Below are 18,423 nucleotides of genomic sequence, written 5' to 3'. Positions count from 1 at the left end.
TTAACTTAATGTGAATTAATAAGAGATTTATTTGATGAGAGTTGTTTGAAGGTGATGAGACTTTGTAGCTGAACAGGATTTAGGCTGCCTTGAAAGTGCACCTTCAGAGATTTGAGAACAATCAATGTTGGGAAAGTAAATGTAAATGGGAAGGAACAAGCTTGAACAGATCACAGCTTTTTTCACTTGTCTCAGGTGTAAACTTTCTAGAAAAAAAGTTGCAAAAAGCTCTTGGTGAATTGGTGATCAGGAAGAAGAGTCTGAAAATGCAGACCAGGAAGAGAGGAGGTGAAAACCAGCAGTATTCTGCAGTAATACTGCTCTACTAATATGACACATAAGGCATGTTTTTCTCCTTGTGTTTTCTAATAGACTAAGCTATCATCATTTCAATGGAACGTGTAGAGTGTAGAATATCAAGCAGATAAATTTTGACCAAATACAAGATCTGGTTTTGCCAACTTTTAATGATACAAAGAGGTGTGTTCTACTCTAAGCGATCCTGTGCAGGAAAGAGCAACCATGTAGTTTCAGGACTTGTACAAAACCATGTATAGCTTAAAAGGACTTTCAGTATTAAGTTTGTCACTTACATAGAGCCATGACTTGCCTTGTCTTGTAGGTCATACTTGGAGACACTGGTGCCAAAGTGGGAGGAAGGGGTCTTACTGAGGAGGGAGCTGCTTATTAAGCTTATTTTGCCCTCCTGTGGTTTAAAGCCTGTTGCTCGAGTTCTCTTGGGTTGTTCTTCCCTTCTGAAAAGATAAAGGTTAGGATCCAGTATTGGTTTTCAGGCAGGCATGCTCTGAGAGCTGCAAGCACTGCTGAAAGAGTAGCATCGAGTGTGACTGTATGTAGCTTTGTGTCTTGGCTGGAGATAGTGAAGATGTGAAACTGTCCCTTTTGTGTCATTTCACTGAGTATCCATAAATGAGGATGGAAAGACAGGAACTTCAGAGAGTCTTGTACCACTCTGTCTGAGTCTGGGGGTAGTCTGCATCTAATGCAAGGTAATTTTCAGTGAAGCTAGCAGTTTCATCTGGAGCTTCCAGTGTATTTGCAGATTGTTATTATTTTTTGTATTATTAAAAAAAAAAGATTAAATTAGAAAACCTACTGCTCTTTGAACTGTGAGCTGTCCTGATTAGCTTGCTAACTTTCTGGTTGTGCTTGGCACAGGTCTGGGCCAGCCCAGCGGGACGGGCTGTGGCGGAGGGCTGGGTGCAGGGTGGCTCCATGTGGATGGAGCCTGCTGCAGAGACGGTTTCCCAGAAGTTCCTTCTCTCAAGACAGGAGCTTTCTGGCTTCAGAGCTTGTGTGCTTGCAGCTGCTCAGTTGTTACATGGAGAGTGTGGAGAAGGCTCCAGACCGGTTGGACTTTTTGTGCTTGATAGAAGCCAACACTTTGAACACTCAAGAGTTTTTTTTTATATAAAGCACAGCAGACAGTCTTTGTAGCCTCTTTATGTGTAATAAGCTGGGGTTTGTTTTGTGCCCTTTTTAATTTTTTTTTATTTTCTTGTTTTTTACATTTTTTTCTCCTGTGAAAGACAGAGAAATTAAAACCACAGCAGTATTTTCCCATGCGGCTATAGTGAGTATCCTGCAATCTCACATGATCAGCTGTCCTGGTGGGGTGGAGTGTGGGAAGGTGTCAAAATATGTGGCTCAATTTTGTTCTCTTTCTTTCTTTCTTTTTTTTTTTTTTTTTTTTTTTTTTTTTTTTTTTTCTTAAAAGAGAAAGCCAGATGAGTGGTAAAAGCCCTGTTCTTTAGCCCTGCAGTAACAAACTACGTTGAGTGTATGTTATTAAGATGATAAGATTAAATTTCTAGCTCCTAACGTGCTATCACAACAGCAGAGAGGAGGAAAAAAAAGGTCTTGAAAAAATTATGAAAATTAGTCTGACGGTCTCCTTTTAATAATAAGATCACTCCCAACCTCAGCAGACAATGTATGCTGGAATTCCACAGGGCTTTTTTTGTGGTCCTAATGATTTTAATAATACTTTGTGCTATGTAGCACCTTTCATTAGAGGATCACAAAATGCTTTACAGTCACTAATTAATTAAGCCTCACAACACTCCTGTGAGATAGGTAAGTATTAGACATATATTAAGCCGAGACACTGAGAGTTAATGATTTTTTGCTGCATTATTCTGGCAAAATGATTGATGTTTAAGCGCCGTATGTGCATTATATATCTGTGTGTGGGTGAGTAATGTATATGAGTGTAGCAGTATTAATTTTACTATCCCTTAACAAAGAGGTCCTTGTTGAGCCTGTTGAATACCAATGAGCATTTTCATTTAACTTTTTGTTGCTGCAGCATACTAACCGATAACATCACAATCTTTATAGACCCTTGACTTAATTTGCCCTTCTTCTGCTTATGCATCTGCGTGTACAAAGATTAGTCAGTGGCATCTCAAAAAATTCAGACATCTTTCTAAGAGTTGTTATTCTGCTTAGAAGAACATATGACTAAGGTCTGAACTAAACCTGCAACACAGGCGCAAGACAACAACCATCCTCTTGCAGTAGGCTTTGATGACAAGTCACACTGTGCAGTAAAAGTAATGAGCAGTAACAGTGACCCATTGTGGGAGCTGATGATCAGCAGGTAATTAGCTGTAATCTTCACCACTCATAGGAAACTATTGATTACCAGAATTTGCTTTTTGTTTTTAAAAAGAAGTACAGATGTCACTATGGTAATTCATTGTCCTGAATTACAAGCTGATTTTAGCAGAAGTTTCCATGTTTTGTTTCAGGGATAAACTGGTGTCAGTGATTCTTGAGTAAAAACTTGCAGATGCATGAATTGTGGAGAGTAGCCTTGGCTGGTTTTAAGGGAAGCTTTATATAGCTATTGTTTCCACTTTCAAATAGCTGAGAGTGAATATATCAGGTAAAAGAACAAAACAAACAAAAACCCCCATGTGGTTTAAACATAATTTCAGCATAATGAAAATATGATACTAAATCCTAGGTTATGGAACCCAAAGACAGGTTCTGAAACCTGGGCCTTATCTGGTGTTCCATCAGCTTGAAAAGGCTTTTTATTCACATTACTCTTAGGTAATTCATTTAGTTTGTATTGCCATTTCCAGTCATGAAAAGGTAATTCATTCCTAATGGCTGTTCATCACTTGGCCAGCTTACGAGCACCCAACAAACGTCTTATTATTGAGAGAGCATTTTTGAGATGTGGGAAGTTGCCCACTAACAATGAAAGCAACACCACTAAATTTGTTTCAAGTGGGACATGAGGCAGCCAGCAGATAACTTCCAATTGCTAATGGCAGAGCCTGGATATGAACCAGTTATTTGTATCTCATCTGGCCAGCCCCGTTGTGGTGCACAATATGTGTTAATTTGTGTGATTTTGTTTATTTTCAGAAGCATTTATCCAGCTCTTTTTCAGCACTTACTTTAAAACTGCATTTTGGTGAACATCACCTCTGAGATAATTTTTGTCTCTTTGTGTGTGTATGTATGTGCAAGAATATGCTCATTTGTCTGAGAAGGAGGGAGCTATGGGATTTCTCATGCTTGGTGGAAGTAGAAAACAGCTGCCACTCTGTGTATAGTGCCCACTAATAGATGCATGTGAGTGTACAATAGGCATAATAATGTCTTTAAGTGAAAAAAAAAAAAGAAACTAAACCCAACATATTTTGAATGCATAATTTAGGAAGGAAAACCTTTTTTTTTGTTTTGTTTTGCAGATATACAGATCAGCTCTCAAAATGTCTTCTGTGTCTTCCGTGCATCTTCTAAGACAATTGCATTAGCCCGCCTGCTAGTTGACTAATAGAATTAATAATTGTAAAAAGCACTCTAAAGCCACATGCCTTATGAAGTCAATGCTGGGTATGATTTTACAAGTATGTGATCCATTTTTTCAAGTGAAATTGTTAACTGAAAACGTTCTTGGCACACAATAAAACGTTGTGCAATCTGTTATTTGTCTTAGAGATAATAATTTCAGAGTGCTATATGCTTTCTGTATCTAACTTACGACTTGCTAGGGGATGAGTTCTTCAATTTAAGAGTATTGCAAATGTAGTTTTATTTATATAATATGTATCTGAGTAATGATAGTGGTGGAATTTCAGTGACAAGAAAACCTTGTGTGTCCTTTCTTACTGTCCCCTTGAGTCGATATCAAGCAAATAAATGACAGATGCTTTTACAAATGCTAGGATAAAAAAGACCCAGGGAAAATACATTTAAATTTAACTTAAGAAAGTTTTAATATTTAAACCAGTATCTTCTTTTCTTTCTTTCTCCAAGTGTAGAATACTGCATGAAATAGCTCCCTCCATTAGCATGCAGACCTATAGATATGTCAGGAAAATTTGAACCCAAGTATCTAGATCTGGAGTGCTGTCTACTTAGCCTGTATACAGTCCAGGTTTTTCTTTTCCTCCTCCTTTTCCTCCTCCTCTTCCTTATTTGCTCTTCTGTCCTTTTTGCTGAGACTTTTCTGTCAGTTGCCATGAAGATAGCGAATCTCTAAACTTCCCTTATCTGCCAAAAATATCAGTAACAAAAACATTTTAAAACACTGCATTGAGTTTTGTTTAATTTTGACTGAGGTAACAGTCACAATGTTTACTTTCTCAATTTCTGATTTTTCTTCACTGTGTAGTCAGAACTTCTTTCTCTGTGCTCTGCCACGAGTTGATTTTAAACAGAAGTTATTTAAAAAATGGTTTGGGGTGTATAACTGGGAGAAAAGCACACTTAGAGCTGAACACTACCAGAGATGCTCACAAATATTTTGAGTGTGTGCTACCTAAGAGCATTCATGAAGTTCTGCAGAGAAGCAGTAATGCTAAAAAGCCGAGGGCTGTCTTTATACCTTCGATTATATAAGTCTGTTGTTTTAGTAGGCTGGATCTGTGCTGCAGTAGTTCCCTTACCACAACAGGGAATCTTTCTTTTCTCTTTGTTTTGAGTGACTTCATGATTCAGTAAGTTGTTGGGGGAGGAAAAGAGTGAAATTGACTGCATATATGTCCGGGTAGGTGTGGTTGACATTAAAGAGAAGACACTTGGTTCCCAAGCATGTGTGTCTTCTGCAGAAAGGAGTCACAGTAGACATTTATAAACCCAGTAAGACCACACAGAGTGTCACAGTTTCTGTGACATGAGCTGGCATACTGTGTGAAAGCCATCTTGCTGTAGCCATGCTGCCTGTGGATCAGCTCAACCACAAAGACAACAGAGTGATCCCAAGACACAAGTTGAACATTTCCCCTAAGAAGCTGTCTGTTTTTATCAACGTAGCACACAGTGCCCTTTCATGTGGAGCAGATGTAAATAAGAGGATGTACAGATGCCTGTTCTTTTATTTGTAACCTCTGTCTCCAGTTAATACTTCTCAAAGTCTTGAGAAGGCCATCCACGTCTTGCAAAAGTCTGGATACATTATCATTTGGAGAGCATCAGTGCTGCTCCCAGAATCACCATGTGGCCATCCCTTGTATATATCTTCATTGCCTCCGTAGGCATCCAGCCATGACTGATTTGGGAATGGGGGCTCAGGCTTGAGTCTGCAGCTCACATCTCATGTGTGGTACTGCAGGCTGCTGCCACCGGACCACACACAATTTGGCAAAGAGGAGTATCCATCGTTGTATACAGCGTTGGCAAAGATAAGAGCATGGAAAATGTCATAGCACGTCTGTCTTCTGCCCATAGTTAGCATGTGAATACAAATGGATCAAACCAGCTGGCAATGAATATGGAATCCAGTGGAGAGTGAAGGGAAGTTTCACATATTTTACTTAAGTAGACTGGGGAAGGTGAAGATAAGTAGTGGATGAGGAATTTGGCTTGGTACCTGCATAGTCTGGTTACTTCCTCCGTAGTCTCCTGTTCAGTTATCAGCTGACTCACTGCTGGCAAGCTCCTTCTTTCACTCTGATCCTTACTGCTTCCTGTCTCAACAGTGGCTATGTTTGCAGAGGAAGGTTCAGCTGTTTAGATCCATGTAGATTCCAGGTGTTTTTGGGATATGTCCCGTCTCAGCCACACAGCAATGTCCAATGTCTGAATCCAGGCCTGTAAAATTTTATTGACAATGCGTTTCCTAATAAAGTTAGATTCTCTTTGTTTGGCAAATAGAACCAATTGCATGAATAATGGACTGTGGGGCCAGGCTCTGGAGTATCCATATAATCTTGTTTGAAGTTTATGGGCAGTAGGATGGGGAGCTTCTGCTATAGAGAAACTGAGACCTGCTTAGGAAAAGTACTTTCTCTGCAATCTCAGGTTACTTTTTCTCTTAAATCTATTTCCTTTCTAATAACTCATTTAAGTTCTTCTGATTATGCATTTTAGGTGAGTTTTTTTTGAGAGCCACACTATATGTAGCTGTACAGTGTATGAACATTAGACTACAGAAATGTCTTTTTTTTTTTTTATGATTTTAAATGAAGCATTCATTTGAAATTTTTTCTGCCAGGCCATTATCCTCTGAAAAGACAGTGAAACCTGTAATTCACTCACTCTTGATGGCAATGTTTTTGTAGGCTTTATAGTTCTTTCAGTTAAGTTCAGTCTCACTGCAAGGATTTTTTTTACTTTGTGCAAAAACCTGTTTGACAAAAATGTTCTGGAAAGTTGATGTGTTTATATAGTTCAGAATGCTTTAAGAAGTGTCAGGTTTATAATCTGTTATATATCTTGAATAATTCTATAGGGTTTTTTTGCCTTTTTTTTGTCTTTTTTTTTTTTTTTCTGTCTTTTTTTGTGGTAGATATGGTCCGGAAAAAGAACCCCCCTCTAAGAAACGTTGCTAGTGAAGGTGAGGTACAGACCATTGAGTCTACAGGTACTGAGAGTGAAGAGTCTGGAAGGAAAAAGGAATTTTCCACAGAGCAGATGCAAGAAAATACTGACCAGGGTGATGCAGCAGAGTTAAATAACGAGGAACTTTGCACGCATGTCCAAGAGCCATCTTCCAGCATTAAAAAGGACTTGAAAAGCTCAGTGCTGAGTGAAAAGGCTGGCTTCAATTATGAAAGCCACAATAAGGGAGGAAATGTTCCATCCTTCCCTCATGATGAGGTGACAGACAGAAATATGCTGGCTTTCTCATCTCCAGCTGTTGGGGGAATCTGTGAGCCCTTGAAGTCTCCTCAAAAATCAGATGCAGATGACACCCAAGATGTGGTCTGTACCCCGTCAGGAGATGCAGCGGAGACAAATGAGGAGCATCAGATGTCGCCAAAAGCTTCAGATGAAACAGTGCAAGTGCAAAGTGGTCAAACTGATGGCCAAGGCTCAAGCCCAGTCCCCATGGCCTCAAAAAACCCACAAGTGCCTTCAGATGGGGGTTTAAGGCTGAACAAATCTAAAGCAGATTTGTTGGTAAATGATAACCCAGATACGGCGCCTCTGTCTCCAGAGCTTCAGGACTTCAAATGCAACATCTGTGGATACGGTTACTATGGGAATGACCCCACAGATCTCATCAAACACTTCCGCAAGTACCACCTAGGACTGCACAACCGCACCAGGCAGGACGCTGAACTCGACACTAAAATTTTGGCTCTCCACAACATGGTGCAATTCAGCCACTCCAAAGACTTCCAGAAAGTCAACCGCACTGTGCTTTCAGGGGTGCTGCAGGACATCAATTCCCAGAGGCCTGTCTTACTAAATGGGACTTACGATGTGCAGGTTTGTATTTTCCCAGCCTCCTCACTTCTGATGACTACTTTCTCAACTGCAAAGTCAGTTATTTGCAAAGCCTTTCCTACCTTTGTGATTAGTGTATTTCATAGAGCTTCCTAGAGCCTTAAGAACCATTCTGGTCTATTTTAGCTAGGCTTTTTGCAGGTCTGCTGAGCTTTTTGTACAGTGGAGCAGTAGTTGGCATTTTGACCAGTGATATTTCTGTATGTGATGTAGTCTTTGTGGTAATCAATAGCAAAAAATCTTATTCAGCAAACAGGAAAAATTGCTGAACTGGTAATCATATCTGAAGGATTTGCTGTCATGGAAAGAAAAGAGCCAATAATAATGAAAAATAGCAACCAGATAGACAAAAGACAGCAGCTGGAAATTAAAAATGTAATCCTAAATTATCAGCTGCTAGGAATAAAGATTTGGCTTATTGATTCTTTATTAAGATGAAATAAATGGCATGTCTTGGCAACTCCAAAGTTATCTAGTGCCAGAAAAACACACAATGGGTGTTTGAAACATTTCAAAAAGTAGCAGTAGTCCTTCATGTTAGTCAGCTTGCAAGGAGAGCACTGTTGCCTCAGTCATTTTTCATCTCCTTGAAGCAGGGAAAAAACTACAGATACTACTGCAAAAAAGACCCTCTAAAAACCCAACCCCCCCAAAAGTTTTACTGTGAAAGAGTGGACTGAAAAGCTTTTTCATGGAGTCTCTGTTGGTTTCTTATGAGTTAATTTGGTTTATTTTTTAAAGTTGCTGCTTTAAAAAAGAATTCCCCTAATGAAGGAGCCGAGAGATGCAGCAGGATACTTCAATATTCTAGGATATAAAAAATAATATTTTAATAGAAAACATTTGCATGCAAAACGAGTTCAAATGTCCATTTTGTTTCAAGTGTATGTTTGCATATGTGATTCCAACCTGGTGGTAATCGCCAGACAAAACTCCAGGGTATGTTAAAATAAAAAGGCAGAAGGTGGAAAATATTTAATAAAGCTTGCAGAGACTGTAGCTATAGGAAGGAAACTTTGCAAAACAAGTTAAGATGGCTAACATCTAACTCCAAGTAAGAATTTGAAACCTGAACACAAGTCAAGAACTTCATGGTTTTAAGTGATCTAAAATTTTCCTCTTCTTTTCAGAAGCTTTACAACTTTTTTGTGGAGCAGCAAATCAGACTAAGCCTGTTACTATGCATAAAAGCTGCATCTTTGAACTGCTGTCTTATTAAAAGATCACTGTCTTGTGTCAGACGCTGTCAAACTGTGATTAGAAAGCAAATACATGATTTAGTTAAAAGAGGTTAGAAGTGAATAATATCAGAATGTGAAATGATGGCTTATAATTAGCACATAGTATGATGTTAATACCTGGATTTCCTGCTATAGTTTCAGTTTGCTGACTCCAGGGACAGCATCTTAGAGCAACTGATCCATTCTGTCGGGAAGACATTCAAACTGGAACAGTTCAGGCATACAGTATAGAGGAATTTGAATTTTTAAACACACTTTCATTTCCTCCAAACAATTGTTTCGTTGGGTCCTTAGTTATTTATAGGAAAGTTTATGCTTGATTAGAATGAGCTGGACACTTTTCCTATGCAGTGCTTTCAGAAATAAAACAGATGTGCGAGCTATCTCAGTTTGAACTGATAGAAGTAGAAATAAAACAGCTGAACCTAGACTATACTTGTCTAGTAAACCCTGGCAGTAAGATACTGCAGGGGAGACAAAAAGCGGTCGGAAACAGCCCATAGATAATCTCCTTCAGATCAGTCTTTTCTCAGACAAAAAACATTTTCCAAAGTAGAGCAGACAGCCTATACAATGTTGGCAATTGATTGGAAAGAAAGAAAGAAAGAAAGAAAGAAAGAAAGAAAGAAAGAAAGAAAGAAAGAAAGAAAGAAAGAAAGAAAGAAAGAAAGAAAGAAAGAAATCAATCTGGAAACTTAATTTTTAAGGGTGCTAATTTTCCCTGCCCAATATGGAAAGAGAAGATTAAACAAGCTTTAGTGGCAAATGCCGTGCTTCAGCGCTTGCACATGCACCAGATGTTGATCCAGAACATGTCAGAAGATAAGTAGCTGATTAATATTTTTATGCTTTCTTCTCCCCCAGTCCTGATACAGTGCAGCTTTGTGAGATTCATAAACACAGTAAGGGAACATCTGAAAATCCCCTTTTCACCCACACATGTTTATATTACTGTGATGTCCATTTTGGAGGGGATTTTTTCTCAGGCATCTGAGCTGCTGGCGTCTCCTACTGCAACAAGGGATTGTATCGATTGGAGCTCTGGTTAAAAATTGGTTCAGTCAGACTGCAGTGTACAGCGAAGAGGGAACTGAACCTGAATAATTGGTTCAACTAAATAATATTATTTGTATAGGTACTGGGCTAAAGGAAAATAATCCCTTAGTAATTAACTTGAAATAGTAGTGGTCTGGGCTCAAGGTCTGATTTATTGATCTCCTTGTACTTAACAAACTGTTCTCTTGTAGCTGAGGTGGAAGTTATCGATGGATTTATGGTCTCAGGCCAGGGAACTGGGCGCAGAACCCAGAGGATGGAGAGCACTGACTTTGATCTGACTCACCGTGTGTAAAGATTTGTAGTGGTCAGGGAGGCTGTGAGCTCTGTAGTTTGCATTCGTAACAAAAGACAGAGGAAAATGTCTGACTGCAGATAAAAACTATCTCCTATCTGCAGACAGGTAGGGATGTGGTCCCTTTGCCAAGGGCCTGGAAGAAAGAAATCAAATGAATTTTATGCATATCACAGAAGTGAATTCTGTCCTAGAAGACTTAACCTCCCTCTCCAGACTATAAAAAACCCACACCCTCAAACCTAAACCCATCTTTTTTTTTGTTGTTTGCTTGTTTGGTTGCTTTTGGTTTTGTTTTTTAATGCAGCCAGTGATACAGTAGGGATGCACATTTGGCTCTGCATCCAGGTACACAGATGTTGGGACCTTGTAGTACCTAAAGAGGATTTGGCTGGGAACTATGTAAATAATCCCAGCTTTCTGGCCTTACTACTGTGTAGATTTTTATTTGATTTGAATATTTAATCCAGTGAGATTCCTTTGTCTTCTTTGAAAATGTTGTTTTGTTTTGAAAATACCCTGCACTCTCTGTTCTTGATTTTCTTCCTCGGAGGTTTTTATTTCATTGAGTTATAATAAATTTCATACGATGGGATAAAATCACCGAGCTGTTGCTGGGAGATTAACTTTGTTGCCAGTATAGGTATCACAAAATATTTGCTAGATCATCCCTGAATGTGTTTATCAGCTTTACTACTTTTATCAGAATAATATTTGAAGTGAGTTGAGTGGATCCTGTTTTGCTGATAGCCCTCCTGGCTTTCTCCTCACATGGAGTTAGCTGATCAATTGCTGTAGGCAGCCTTCTCATTCTGGATATGCTAGCCTGTGTATGGCTTTGTGAACATGCCTGAAGCAGTAGTCCAGATATATAAAATGCACTTAAAATAAAATCCAGGTGACTAAACAGCTATAATGCTGACAAACTTTGCTTTGCTGCCTTATGATTAAGTCTCCTTCTGTGTTTGATCTAATGACTCTTTAATATGTATGGAAAGGTCTGGAGACAGGCAAGTTGCTGGCAAGCAGGCAGGAATCTTTTTTTCATCCCCAGATTTTTTTTATGAGTATTAAGTAGGACAGCTTCAATGGAAAGATTGGCGAGTGTTGTCTTCCACATAGCAGCTTATAGCTAAGGGTGGTAGTGAGGTAGAAGCAGCAGGCTTGGATCCCCTCTGACAGAGCAAGGAAAGGAGCCTACTTTTCCTGTTTCCTGAACAAGTGTTCAAGCCATTAGGCTATTGAATAAAAGGGAGCATGACCCTATTTCCTGATACATTTTAAAAGAAAACAGTGTCCCTCAAAGAAAGGACAGAAATGTCTGCATTCAGGTTTCAGATGGCACGTCTCAAGGGAGGAGGTATTCATGCAACCATGAATAAAGACATACTGCAGTGCTCAGCAGTTCTTACGGCTGAGTCCAGGCAGCTTCACATTGTGTGTGCCACCTTTGAGGAGCTTCCTGCTCAGCATGGCCCTGGTTCTGGAGCAGACCTACCTCTTATATTCAGCCATTAAAGAGATTCAAATTCCTTTCTGAAAGTACTAAAAAGTGGGGTTTTTTTTAATTAATTTTTCATTTGATTGAACTCTCTCATTTGTTTTTTTTTTCATGGTTTTAGGTGTGAAATTACCATATAAGAGAAGAGACAAATCTCTGAAAAGCCATAGACTGATAAAAGCCATCCAAAAGTTTCTTGACTGTATTTCCTGAGGTTGGGGGATATATATATATAGGTTAAAGAAATAAATTAAGAAAATATTATATTATCTAGCTGTTCCACAGATTAATGAGAGATTGCTGGTGGATTTTTTATTTTATTATTCCTAGTATAGCAAGAGTTGTCCTATACCACTCAGCCTAATCCTTTGCTGCATGTGAGTAAGAGTAACAATTTTTCCAGGATTTTCACAGCATCCAAGAGCGCTTCTGGATGTCCATCTTCCAGGTTACACTGCACCTTTGGAAGTAACAGAAGTTCCCACACATGCAGAGTGTGTAAAGCTCTTCCTTTTGTTTCCTCTGTAGATCGATGCTGAGCTCCATGTGCTGACACAGATTTATGCACATGTGTTTTTTGGTGGTCTGGGTTTGAATATATCAAATCTGGCAGTTTTTCTCTTCTCATGTTAGAAGTGTGTGACTAGTATAAAGTCTGGTCTAAGATTCAGCTGAATGAGAACCAGTGGTTTTATTAGAGGCTTCTGCTTTTTATCCATCGCTCCTATATGAGCAGTTTGACTGAATATGAAGCTGTGAAGGTAAAACTAAAAATAAATCCTGTAGGGAGTCAGTAAGGGTACAGATACAATCAATGTTGCTTCTCATGCTAAACATTTTCCTCTACATTTTTGGTGGTTTTGACTGGAGGCATAAACAAGTACAGCATTTACTTTTGTACTGGTAACAAATGAAGCCTTCTTAAAGTTCAGTTTTGTCATCAGGCGGGCTCCCTACAAGGTAACATAGGGATCTAACTAGTTGATACCAGCACATGAAACCATGTATGTGAATGAATTTCATTTCCCTCACATGCTTAGACAAGTAGACTGAAATTGTAGACTGAAATTTTATCCTGTTGGTCTTACTAACATTAGCTTAACTGTCCACAAAAGAGGAATTACATCTGAGTAAATTGACCAACTATCTTGAACTCGACTGAGCTGTGCTGGATCTTGAAGAGACATACTAGAACAGAACTTGCATGAAAGTGTGATGTCCCAGAAGGCCCATTTAATCTGTCAGCTGCGTTGTTCTCCCTGAGTTCCCTGCTTAAACTGGAAGCTGTTAAGCTATCTTGGGTGTTGTATCTGCACATGTGCATACCTGTTTATTTTGAGTCTTATTTCTGGGTCACAGTCAGGCCTGGAGACTGACTGCAGTTCTGAGGCAACCACACCTCGTGAGCAAAGGCATCAGGTACCTCTTTTAAACCACAGATCTGAAAAAGAAATAGTGGCAGGTGGAGCTATTGGTGTAACACATGTATATTTCCATTCATATGTGTATGCTTTTGAGTGCATGCATGTAAGTGCTTCTTTCTTCTTACATACACATACATACGTACACATGTGTACATATTATGTGTCAAAGCACCTGTGGCCTTAGGGGCATCTAAATTCTATGTTGGCTGTAGGTCATAAGTAATGATCTATGTTGTTACTTGAAGTTCTTTTGTAACTTTTCTGTGGAGACATCAGCACCTTTACTGTTCAGAATGCTGCACAGTGATTTACAGCATGTGAGCTGTTAAACAGCAAGTGCCTGGGAACATTGACTTGCTCTGTGGCAGAAATTAGCTATTTCAGCCTTCTTTTGTTGAGGAGTAGATTACTTTCCTATCAGAGATTACCTTCATAGGGGCATTTTTGTGGAACAATGATTTGATGTATCTTCATAGCCTTCAAGGCAAAGTTGTTTATGTGCTACTATTCCTCATCTTTATGCCAGGGATATCCCTGATAGTGTTTGAAGAGAGGTTAATGAACAAAGTTGGTGAGACTAGTAATAGTCTCTGATAATTTAAAAGATATAAACTGCTAGTCTAGCCCACAGAAATGAGAGAAGCTCAGAAAACAAAGTTGCTGTGGAAAAAGGAGAGCAGTTAAGTTTTCTTCTGGTGTAAGTCGGAGTAAGTTTGCCTCACAGTCTGTGAGTCTGTGTGAGCATAGTATGTGAGTCTGTGAGTTTACAGTAGCCATGGAACTGTCTGGTAATTCTATCTATAGAGAGAAGAGAATAGAAGGGATGGTGCTTCTTTTAGGTGCTAGATATTAGTCTACTGGCATTACCTAGCAAATGAAAGTCTTGATTCCGTGTTCCTTACTTTTGTTTTTTTTTCTGCACATCTGGTCTCCTGACCTCATTTTAAATCCTGTTATTGTTCTGTCACAGTTTTCCTTTAAAAAATACATTTTAACTACTAGTGTAAAAAAACATACTGGCTTCAATGGCAACAGAATAAATCTTGACAAGAATACACTCATCTTGAATGAATGCGACCCAACAGCTTGCTCTCTTGTTTTGCTAAGTTCATATTGCTCAGAAAGCTGGGAGCATGCCCCTCGTCTTTGCCTTGCTTGTGCAACATAGCTCTGTCTACCTACCTCTCTAAATAATTTAGAGAGTAGACTGAAGGTTCTTCTGGTTTTGCATGCAAAGAGTGAGTGAATGAGAGGGAGTGAGTTCTCCATAGAGAAGGTTAAAGAACTGGGTGGTGTTACACAAACTTGTGTGTAAGCCAAGAATCTGTTCTGGCCTGCATGACACGAAGAACTTCATAAATGTGGGATGGTTAAAATGTTCTGGATGCTATATTGCACAAAGCAAATGAATAAACAGGAGCATTAGAAAATATTTTAGGATTAGAAGATTAAAAATAATTGGCAAAGGCAGACTGGATGGCTCAGGAGACTGGTAAGAGATCTGGAGCCTTTCACCTCCTGATTAGCCAAAGATGTAACTCAGGTAATAAGAAAAAAAAAATAAATGGTTAGTCTGGTTTCTAATCAGTAGTTGCAGAATAAGCCAGAGGTGAAAGATAGCTCTACCCTGTGCATGTAAGCCTTGTGGTTGCATCTCTTGGTGGATACAAGCCATGAGTTCCTGCTGGTAGATTTTTTCTTCATGAACTGCAAGATTACAGGAGCTGGCAAGACTGCTTGCTTTGGTAATTTTCAGTTTTGGTAAGCAGTATTTGCAAACTACTTCAGCATAGTAACTTCAAAAAGGAGGTGAGGGAATAGCTTAGTATTTGCATCAAGAATATGTTAGATGTCAAAGACACATTAAAGAAACCCCTGGAAATACCTCTCCTTACCCACGTCCACCTATTCCATGAAATCATTGTTTTCAGTCTGAGTAATTAAGGTAATACAGACGTAACTGTTGGAGACATAGAGTGCAGTTACACAGTTTTGTTGAAGTATTTGCCAACATGCTTTAGAGAGCACATTGGGAAACATTGTCAATTGCTGTGTTATCTTTTCTGACTACTTTTGGAAGTATGCATGGTGTATGAGGAGACAGTTCAGTTTTATTAACAGATGAGCTTCAATCCTTGTGGTAAATTCTTTCTGCGTCTTCTAGATTCTGACAATTTCCCCCTTAAAGAATGAATTTAATGATTAAGAGATTTGAGTTTCAGGAAATCTCACTGTGAAATACATTTCAGATTAGTCTCAGATTGAGACATGGCTTTGAAGAGCAATTTTTGAAGAGTATCAGTGCAACTATCTTGAAGGCAGTGCTGGAGAACCCCTAATAGCCATCTTCATTTATACAGCATAATAATACCAACTGTGTTGCTGTTAATGAGGTGCTGCAGGAGTAAGTGATAATCCCAAGGTCTCACAAGCAAGCCACAGTGAAGGAAAGAACTAAATCAGGTTTCCACAGTCCAAGCAGATACCTTGCATGTTAGGTTGTCTTTAAAAACAAGATTATGAAGATTGTATTTCTCCTGTGCTCATTGAAGGCTCTGTTGATCTATAGATCTTCTCACATTTCCATGCAAACTTGTCCCTGTACTTGTGACTGCCACTAGATATGTCAGCTGGCATTTGGAATTCTACTGCAGAAATGTGGGATTGCTTTTGTTTAGTTTCTTCTTCTTTCTGTTGGGGAGGAGTGTCTACTTAAGAAAGTGTAACTCAGTCAAGGCAAAGTTGGGTTTTACTGGGATCAGAATGAAATAGGAAGAACCTGTCACTTGTGATGCTATACAGAGATGTGAATATTGATTTCTATGCTGTGTGTATGAATGTATGTATGTATGTATATATATATTTTTTTCCCCTCCTCTTTCTCCTATTTCTTTTTTTTTTTTTTTCCTCTTTCTGGAGCAGGTCAGAGGGAGCAGGAGGTTAAGGTCAATTACATACCCAATCAAGGGTTTACATACCCAGTGAAGGAGTTGAGTACCTGTACACAGAGACACAGAATATAACTGAAAAGTCTGAAAGTCAAGACAAGACTAGAGAAGAGTGCATGAATCCAGACAGTTCTGAAAATATGTAGACTTGTGACAAATTTGTCTGGCTGAAAGCTGAAACTTTTATACCATCACTTCATGTGCTTCTCCCAGATTCTTTGTATGGAATCCAGTTTCTTCAGTTTTCTTTAGCTGACAACCCCCAAGAATACTTTCACTAGGTTTTGTTATGCATTCAAAGTGGCTTTTGGGTGTAATATCATGAAAGTAATCCTGTATTACTTTCACATACATGCTGTCATAAGAGGACATATTATTTTAAATTGTGGCAGTGTAGGCAGAGAAATGCCAACCCAATAACTGGTAATCACACTGTAAAGTGTGTGTCCTCCCTATTGCGAGATGTCAACACAAATAGAATACTTAGTTTTGTTTTATCCTCTTTAGTTTTATTTTATTCCCTTGTGATGCAGAGAAGGATGTATTGGCATGAGACACAAATGTGCTACGTAGGCCATGGAGAGCAGGATTATCACAAGTTACAGAAATGATGTGATTTCCAGTCCAGTGCATAAAATACTAGTGCTAATTACGTGTTTCTCCAGCATACAGAAATAAAGGTAATTAGCAATGAACAGCAGCTGGGATTATTGTCATTCAGTTTCTAACTGGTGTGTGCAGAGCGTCTGCAAAATAGGTTTGTTACCTCTAGGTTCTGTGAATGGACAGCTGAGAGTAATGGATGTATTTACTCATTAGAGCCACTTAAAGTAAAGCATTTTGGCCAGCTTTCTGTGGATGCATAGAACAAACAGAAGTATCTAATTAAATGAGCAAAACCAGATCACCTTGCAACTTATGTAATCATGCAGCGAGCTGCTGTTATTTTCTGTTTACCATAATTCCATCAGTGCTTTCTTTAAGTTGTCTTTCAACACCATTTAGACATGGAACATTGAAATAACGCAGTGAGTGGAGACCAGAAGTGCCAGATACTGTGGATCCGGCCCAAAGCCTGCTGTTGTCACTGGATCAGCTCAGCATGGTTCTGTCTCCTTACTTTCTCCATAAAATGAAGAGACTTAATAAAATGAGAGATCTTTTGCATTACAGAAGGTCTGTTACAACATCCCTCTTCCAAAGAACATCTTGAAACCCAAATTCATAACTTGATACAAGAATTTGGGAGCCCCAGTTTTAAGTGAGAATGTTATTACAGCTAAGTCTCAGCTATTTGGCTGCCTGACTCACCGTTGCCTAATGAGATACATTTCCTAAACAAACAGAAAGCAATTTTCAGTTTATTTAAGAAAAAAGTTTTAACTAGCACATGGGAATTGTGCTTTCTTTATGAAAAAAGGGAAAAAAAAAAGGCAATCAGAAAAGAGTTGGAGTCTGGAGCAGCAGCAGCTCTTTATATCATGATTTAGCAAGTCGTTGGCTTATATATGTTCAATTCTGATGGGATACAAAGGATAGCATCTCATTTTCCGAGCTAAATGGCTAAAAGGCATTTATATTGCATGCATTTAAAAATGTTTACATTTCATGTGCTCTGTATGTCTGAGTCTTTCCTTATGGTGTGATGCTGAATGAGTGGTGATCACATGTTCTCTTCATGGCACAGCTGTTGAGGGGGATAAGAAAAATAATCACACCATTCGCCTAATGCGTTAAAACTGAATCCTGCAGAAATGCAGTGATACACTTAGTGCTTGGGAGAGTAGAAATCAGCCCCTCTGTTCCACTTACAGCATCTCTTGGGTGTAAAAACTGAGAATGTGGGCACAAAGAAACTTCTGTCCGTGTCCTTGATTTAGTGGTGTAGACTGGATAGTGGCAAAGGAGTAGAATCATAGAATGGTTTAGGTTGGAAGGGACCTCAAAGATCATCCAGTTTTCCACCTCCCACTAGAAGAGGTCACTCTAGGCTTCATCTAACCTGTCCTTGAACGCCTCCAGGGAGGGAGCACCCACAACTTCCCTGGGCAACCTGTGCCAGTGTTTCACTGCCCTCACTGTGAAGAACTTCTTCCTAAGATCTAGTTTAAATCTCCCCTCTGCCAGTTTAAACACATTACTCCTCATCCTGTCACTACAAGACCTTGTAAATAAAATCACAGAATTATAGAATCAACCAGGGTGGAAGAGACCTCCAAGATCATCCAGTCCAACCTAGCAC

At 39.1% G+C, this 18,423-nt stretch overlaps 1 protein-coding gene across 4 annotated transcripts in view; it reads left to right on the top strand.

The window, feature by feature from the left end:
* The window catches only part of TRPS1 (transcriptional repressor GATA binding 1), a 224,904-nt gene that overhangs the window by 35,584 nt on the left and 170,897 nt on the right, over positions 1-18,423 (top strand). For 3 of the 4 annotated variants that reach the window (XM_064154177.1, XM_064154173.1, XM_064154174.1), the window contains exons 2-3: positions 3,732-3,890; positions 6,773-7,698. In XM_064154177.1, coding sequence (XP_064010247.1) covers positions 3,854-3,890; positions 6,773-7,698 — 963 coding nt within the window. In that variant the 5' untranslated portion in view covers positions 3,732-3,853. The remainder of the gene's footprint in view (positions 1-3,731; positions 3,891-6,772; positions 7,699-18,423) is intronic. The other variant, XM_064154176.1, reaches the window with a different exon arrangement.

The sequence above is a fragment of the Pogoniulus pusillus genome, chromosome 14 (assembly GCF_015220805.1).
Source record: "Pogoniulus pusillus isolate bPogPus1 chromosome 14, bPogPus1.pri, whole genome shotgun sequence".
Classification (NCBI taxonomy): domain Eukaryota; kingdom Metazoa; phylum Chordata; class Aves; order Piciformes; family Lybiidae; genus Pogoniulus; species Pogoniulus pusillus.
This window is presented reverse-complemented; position numbering and strand designations above follow the sequence as displayed.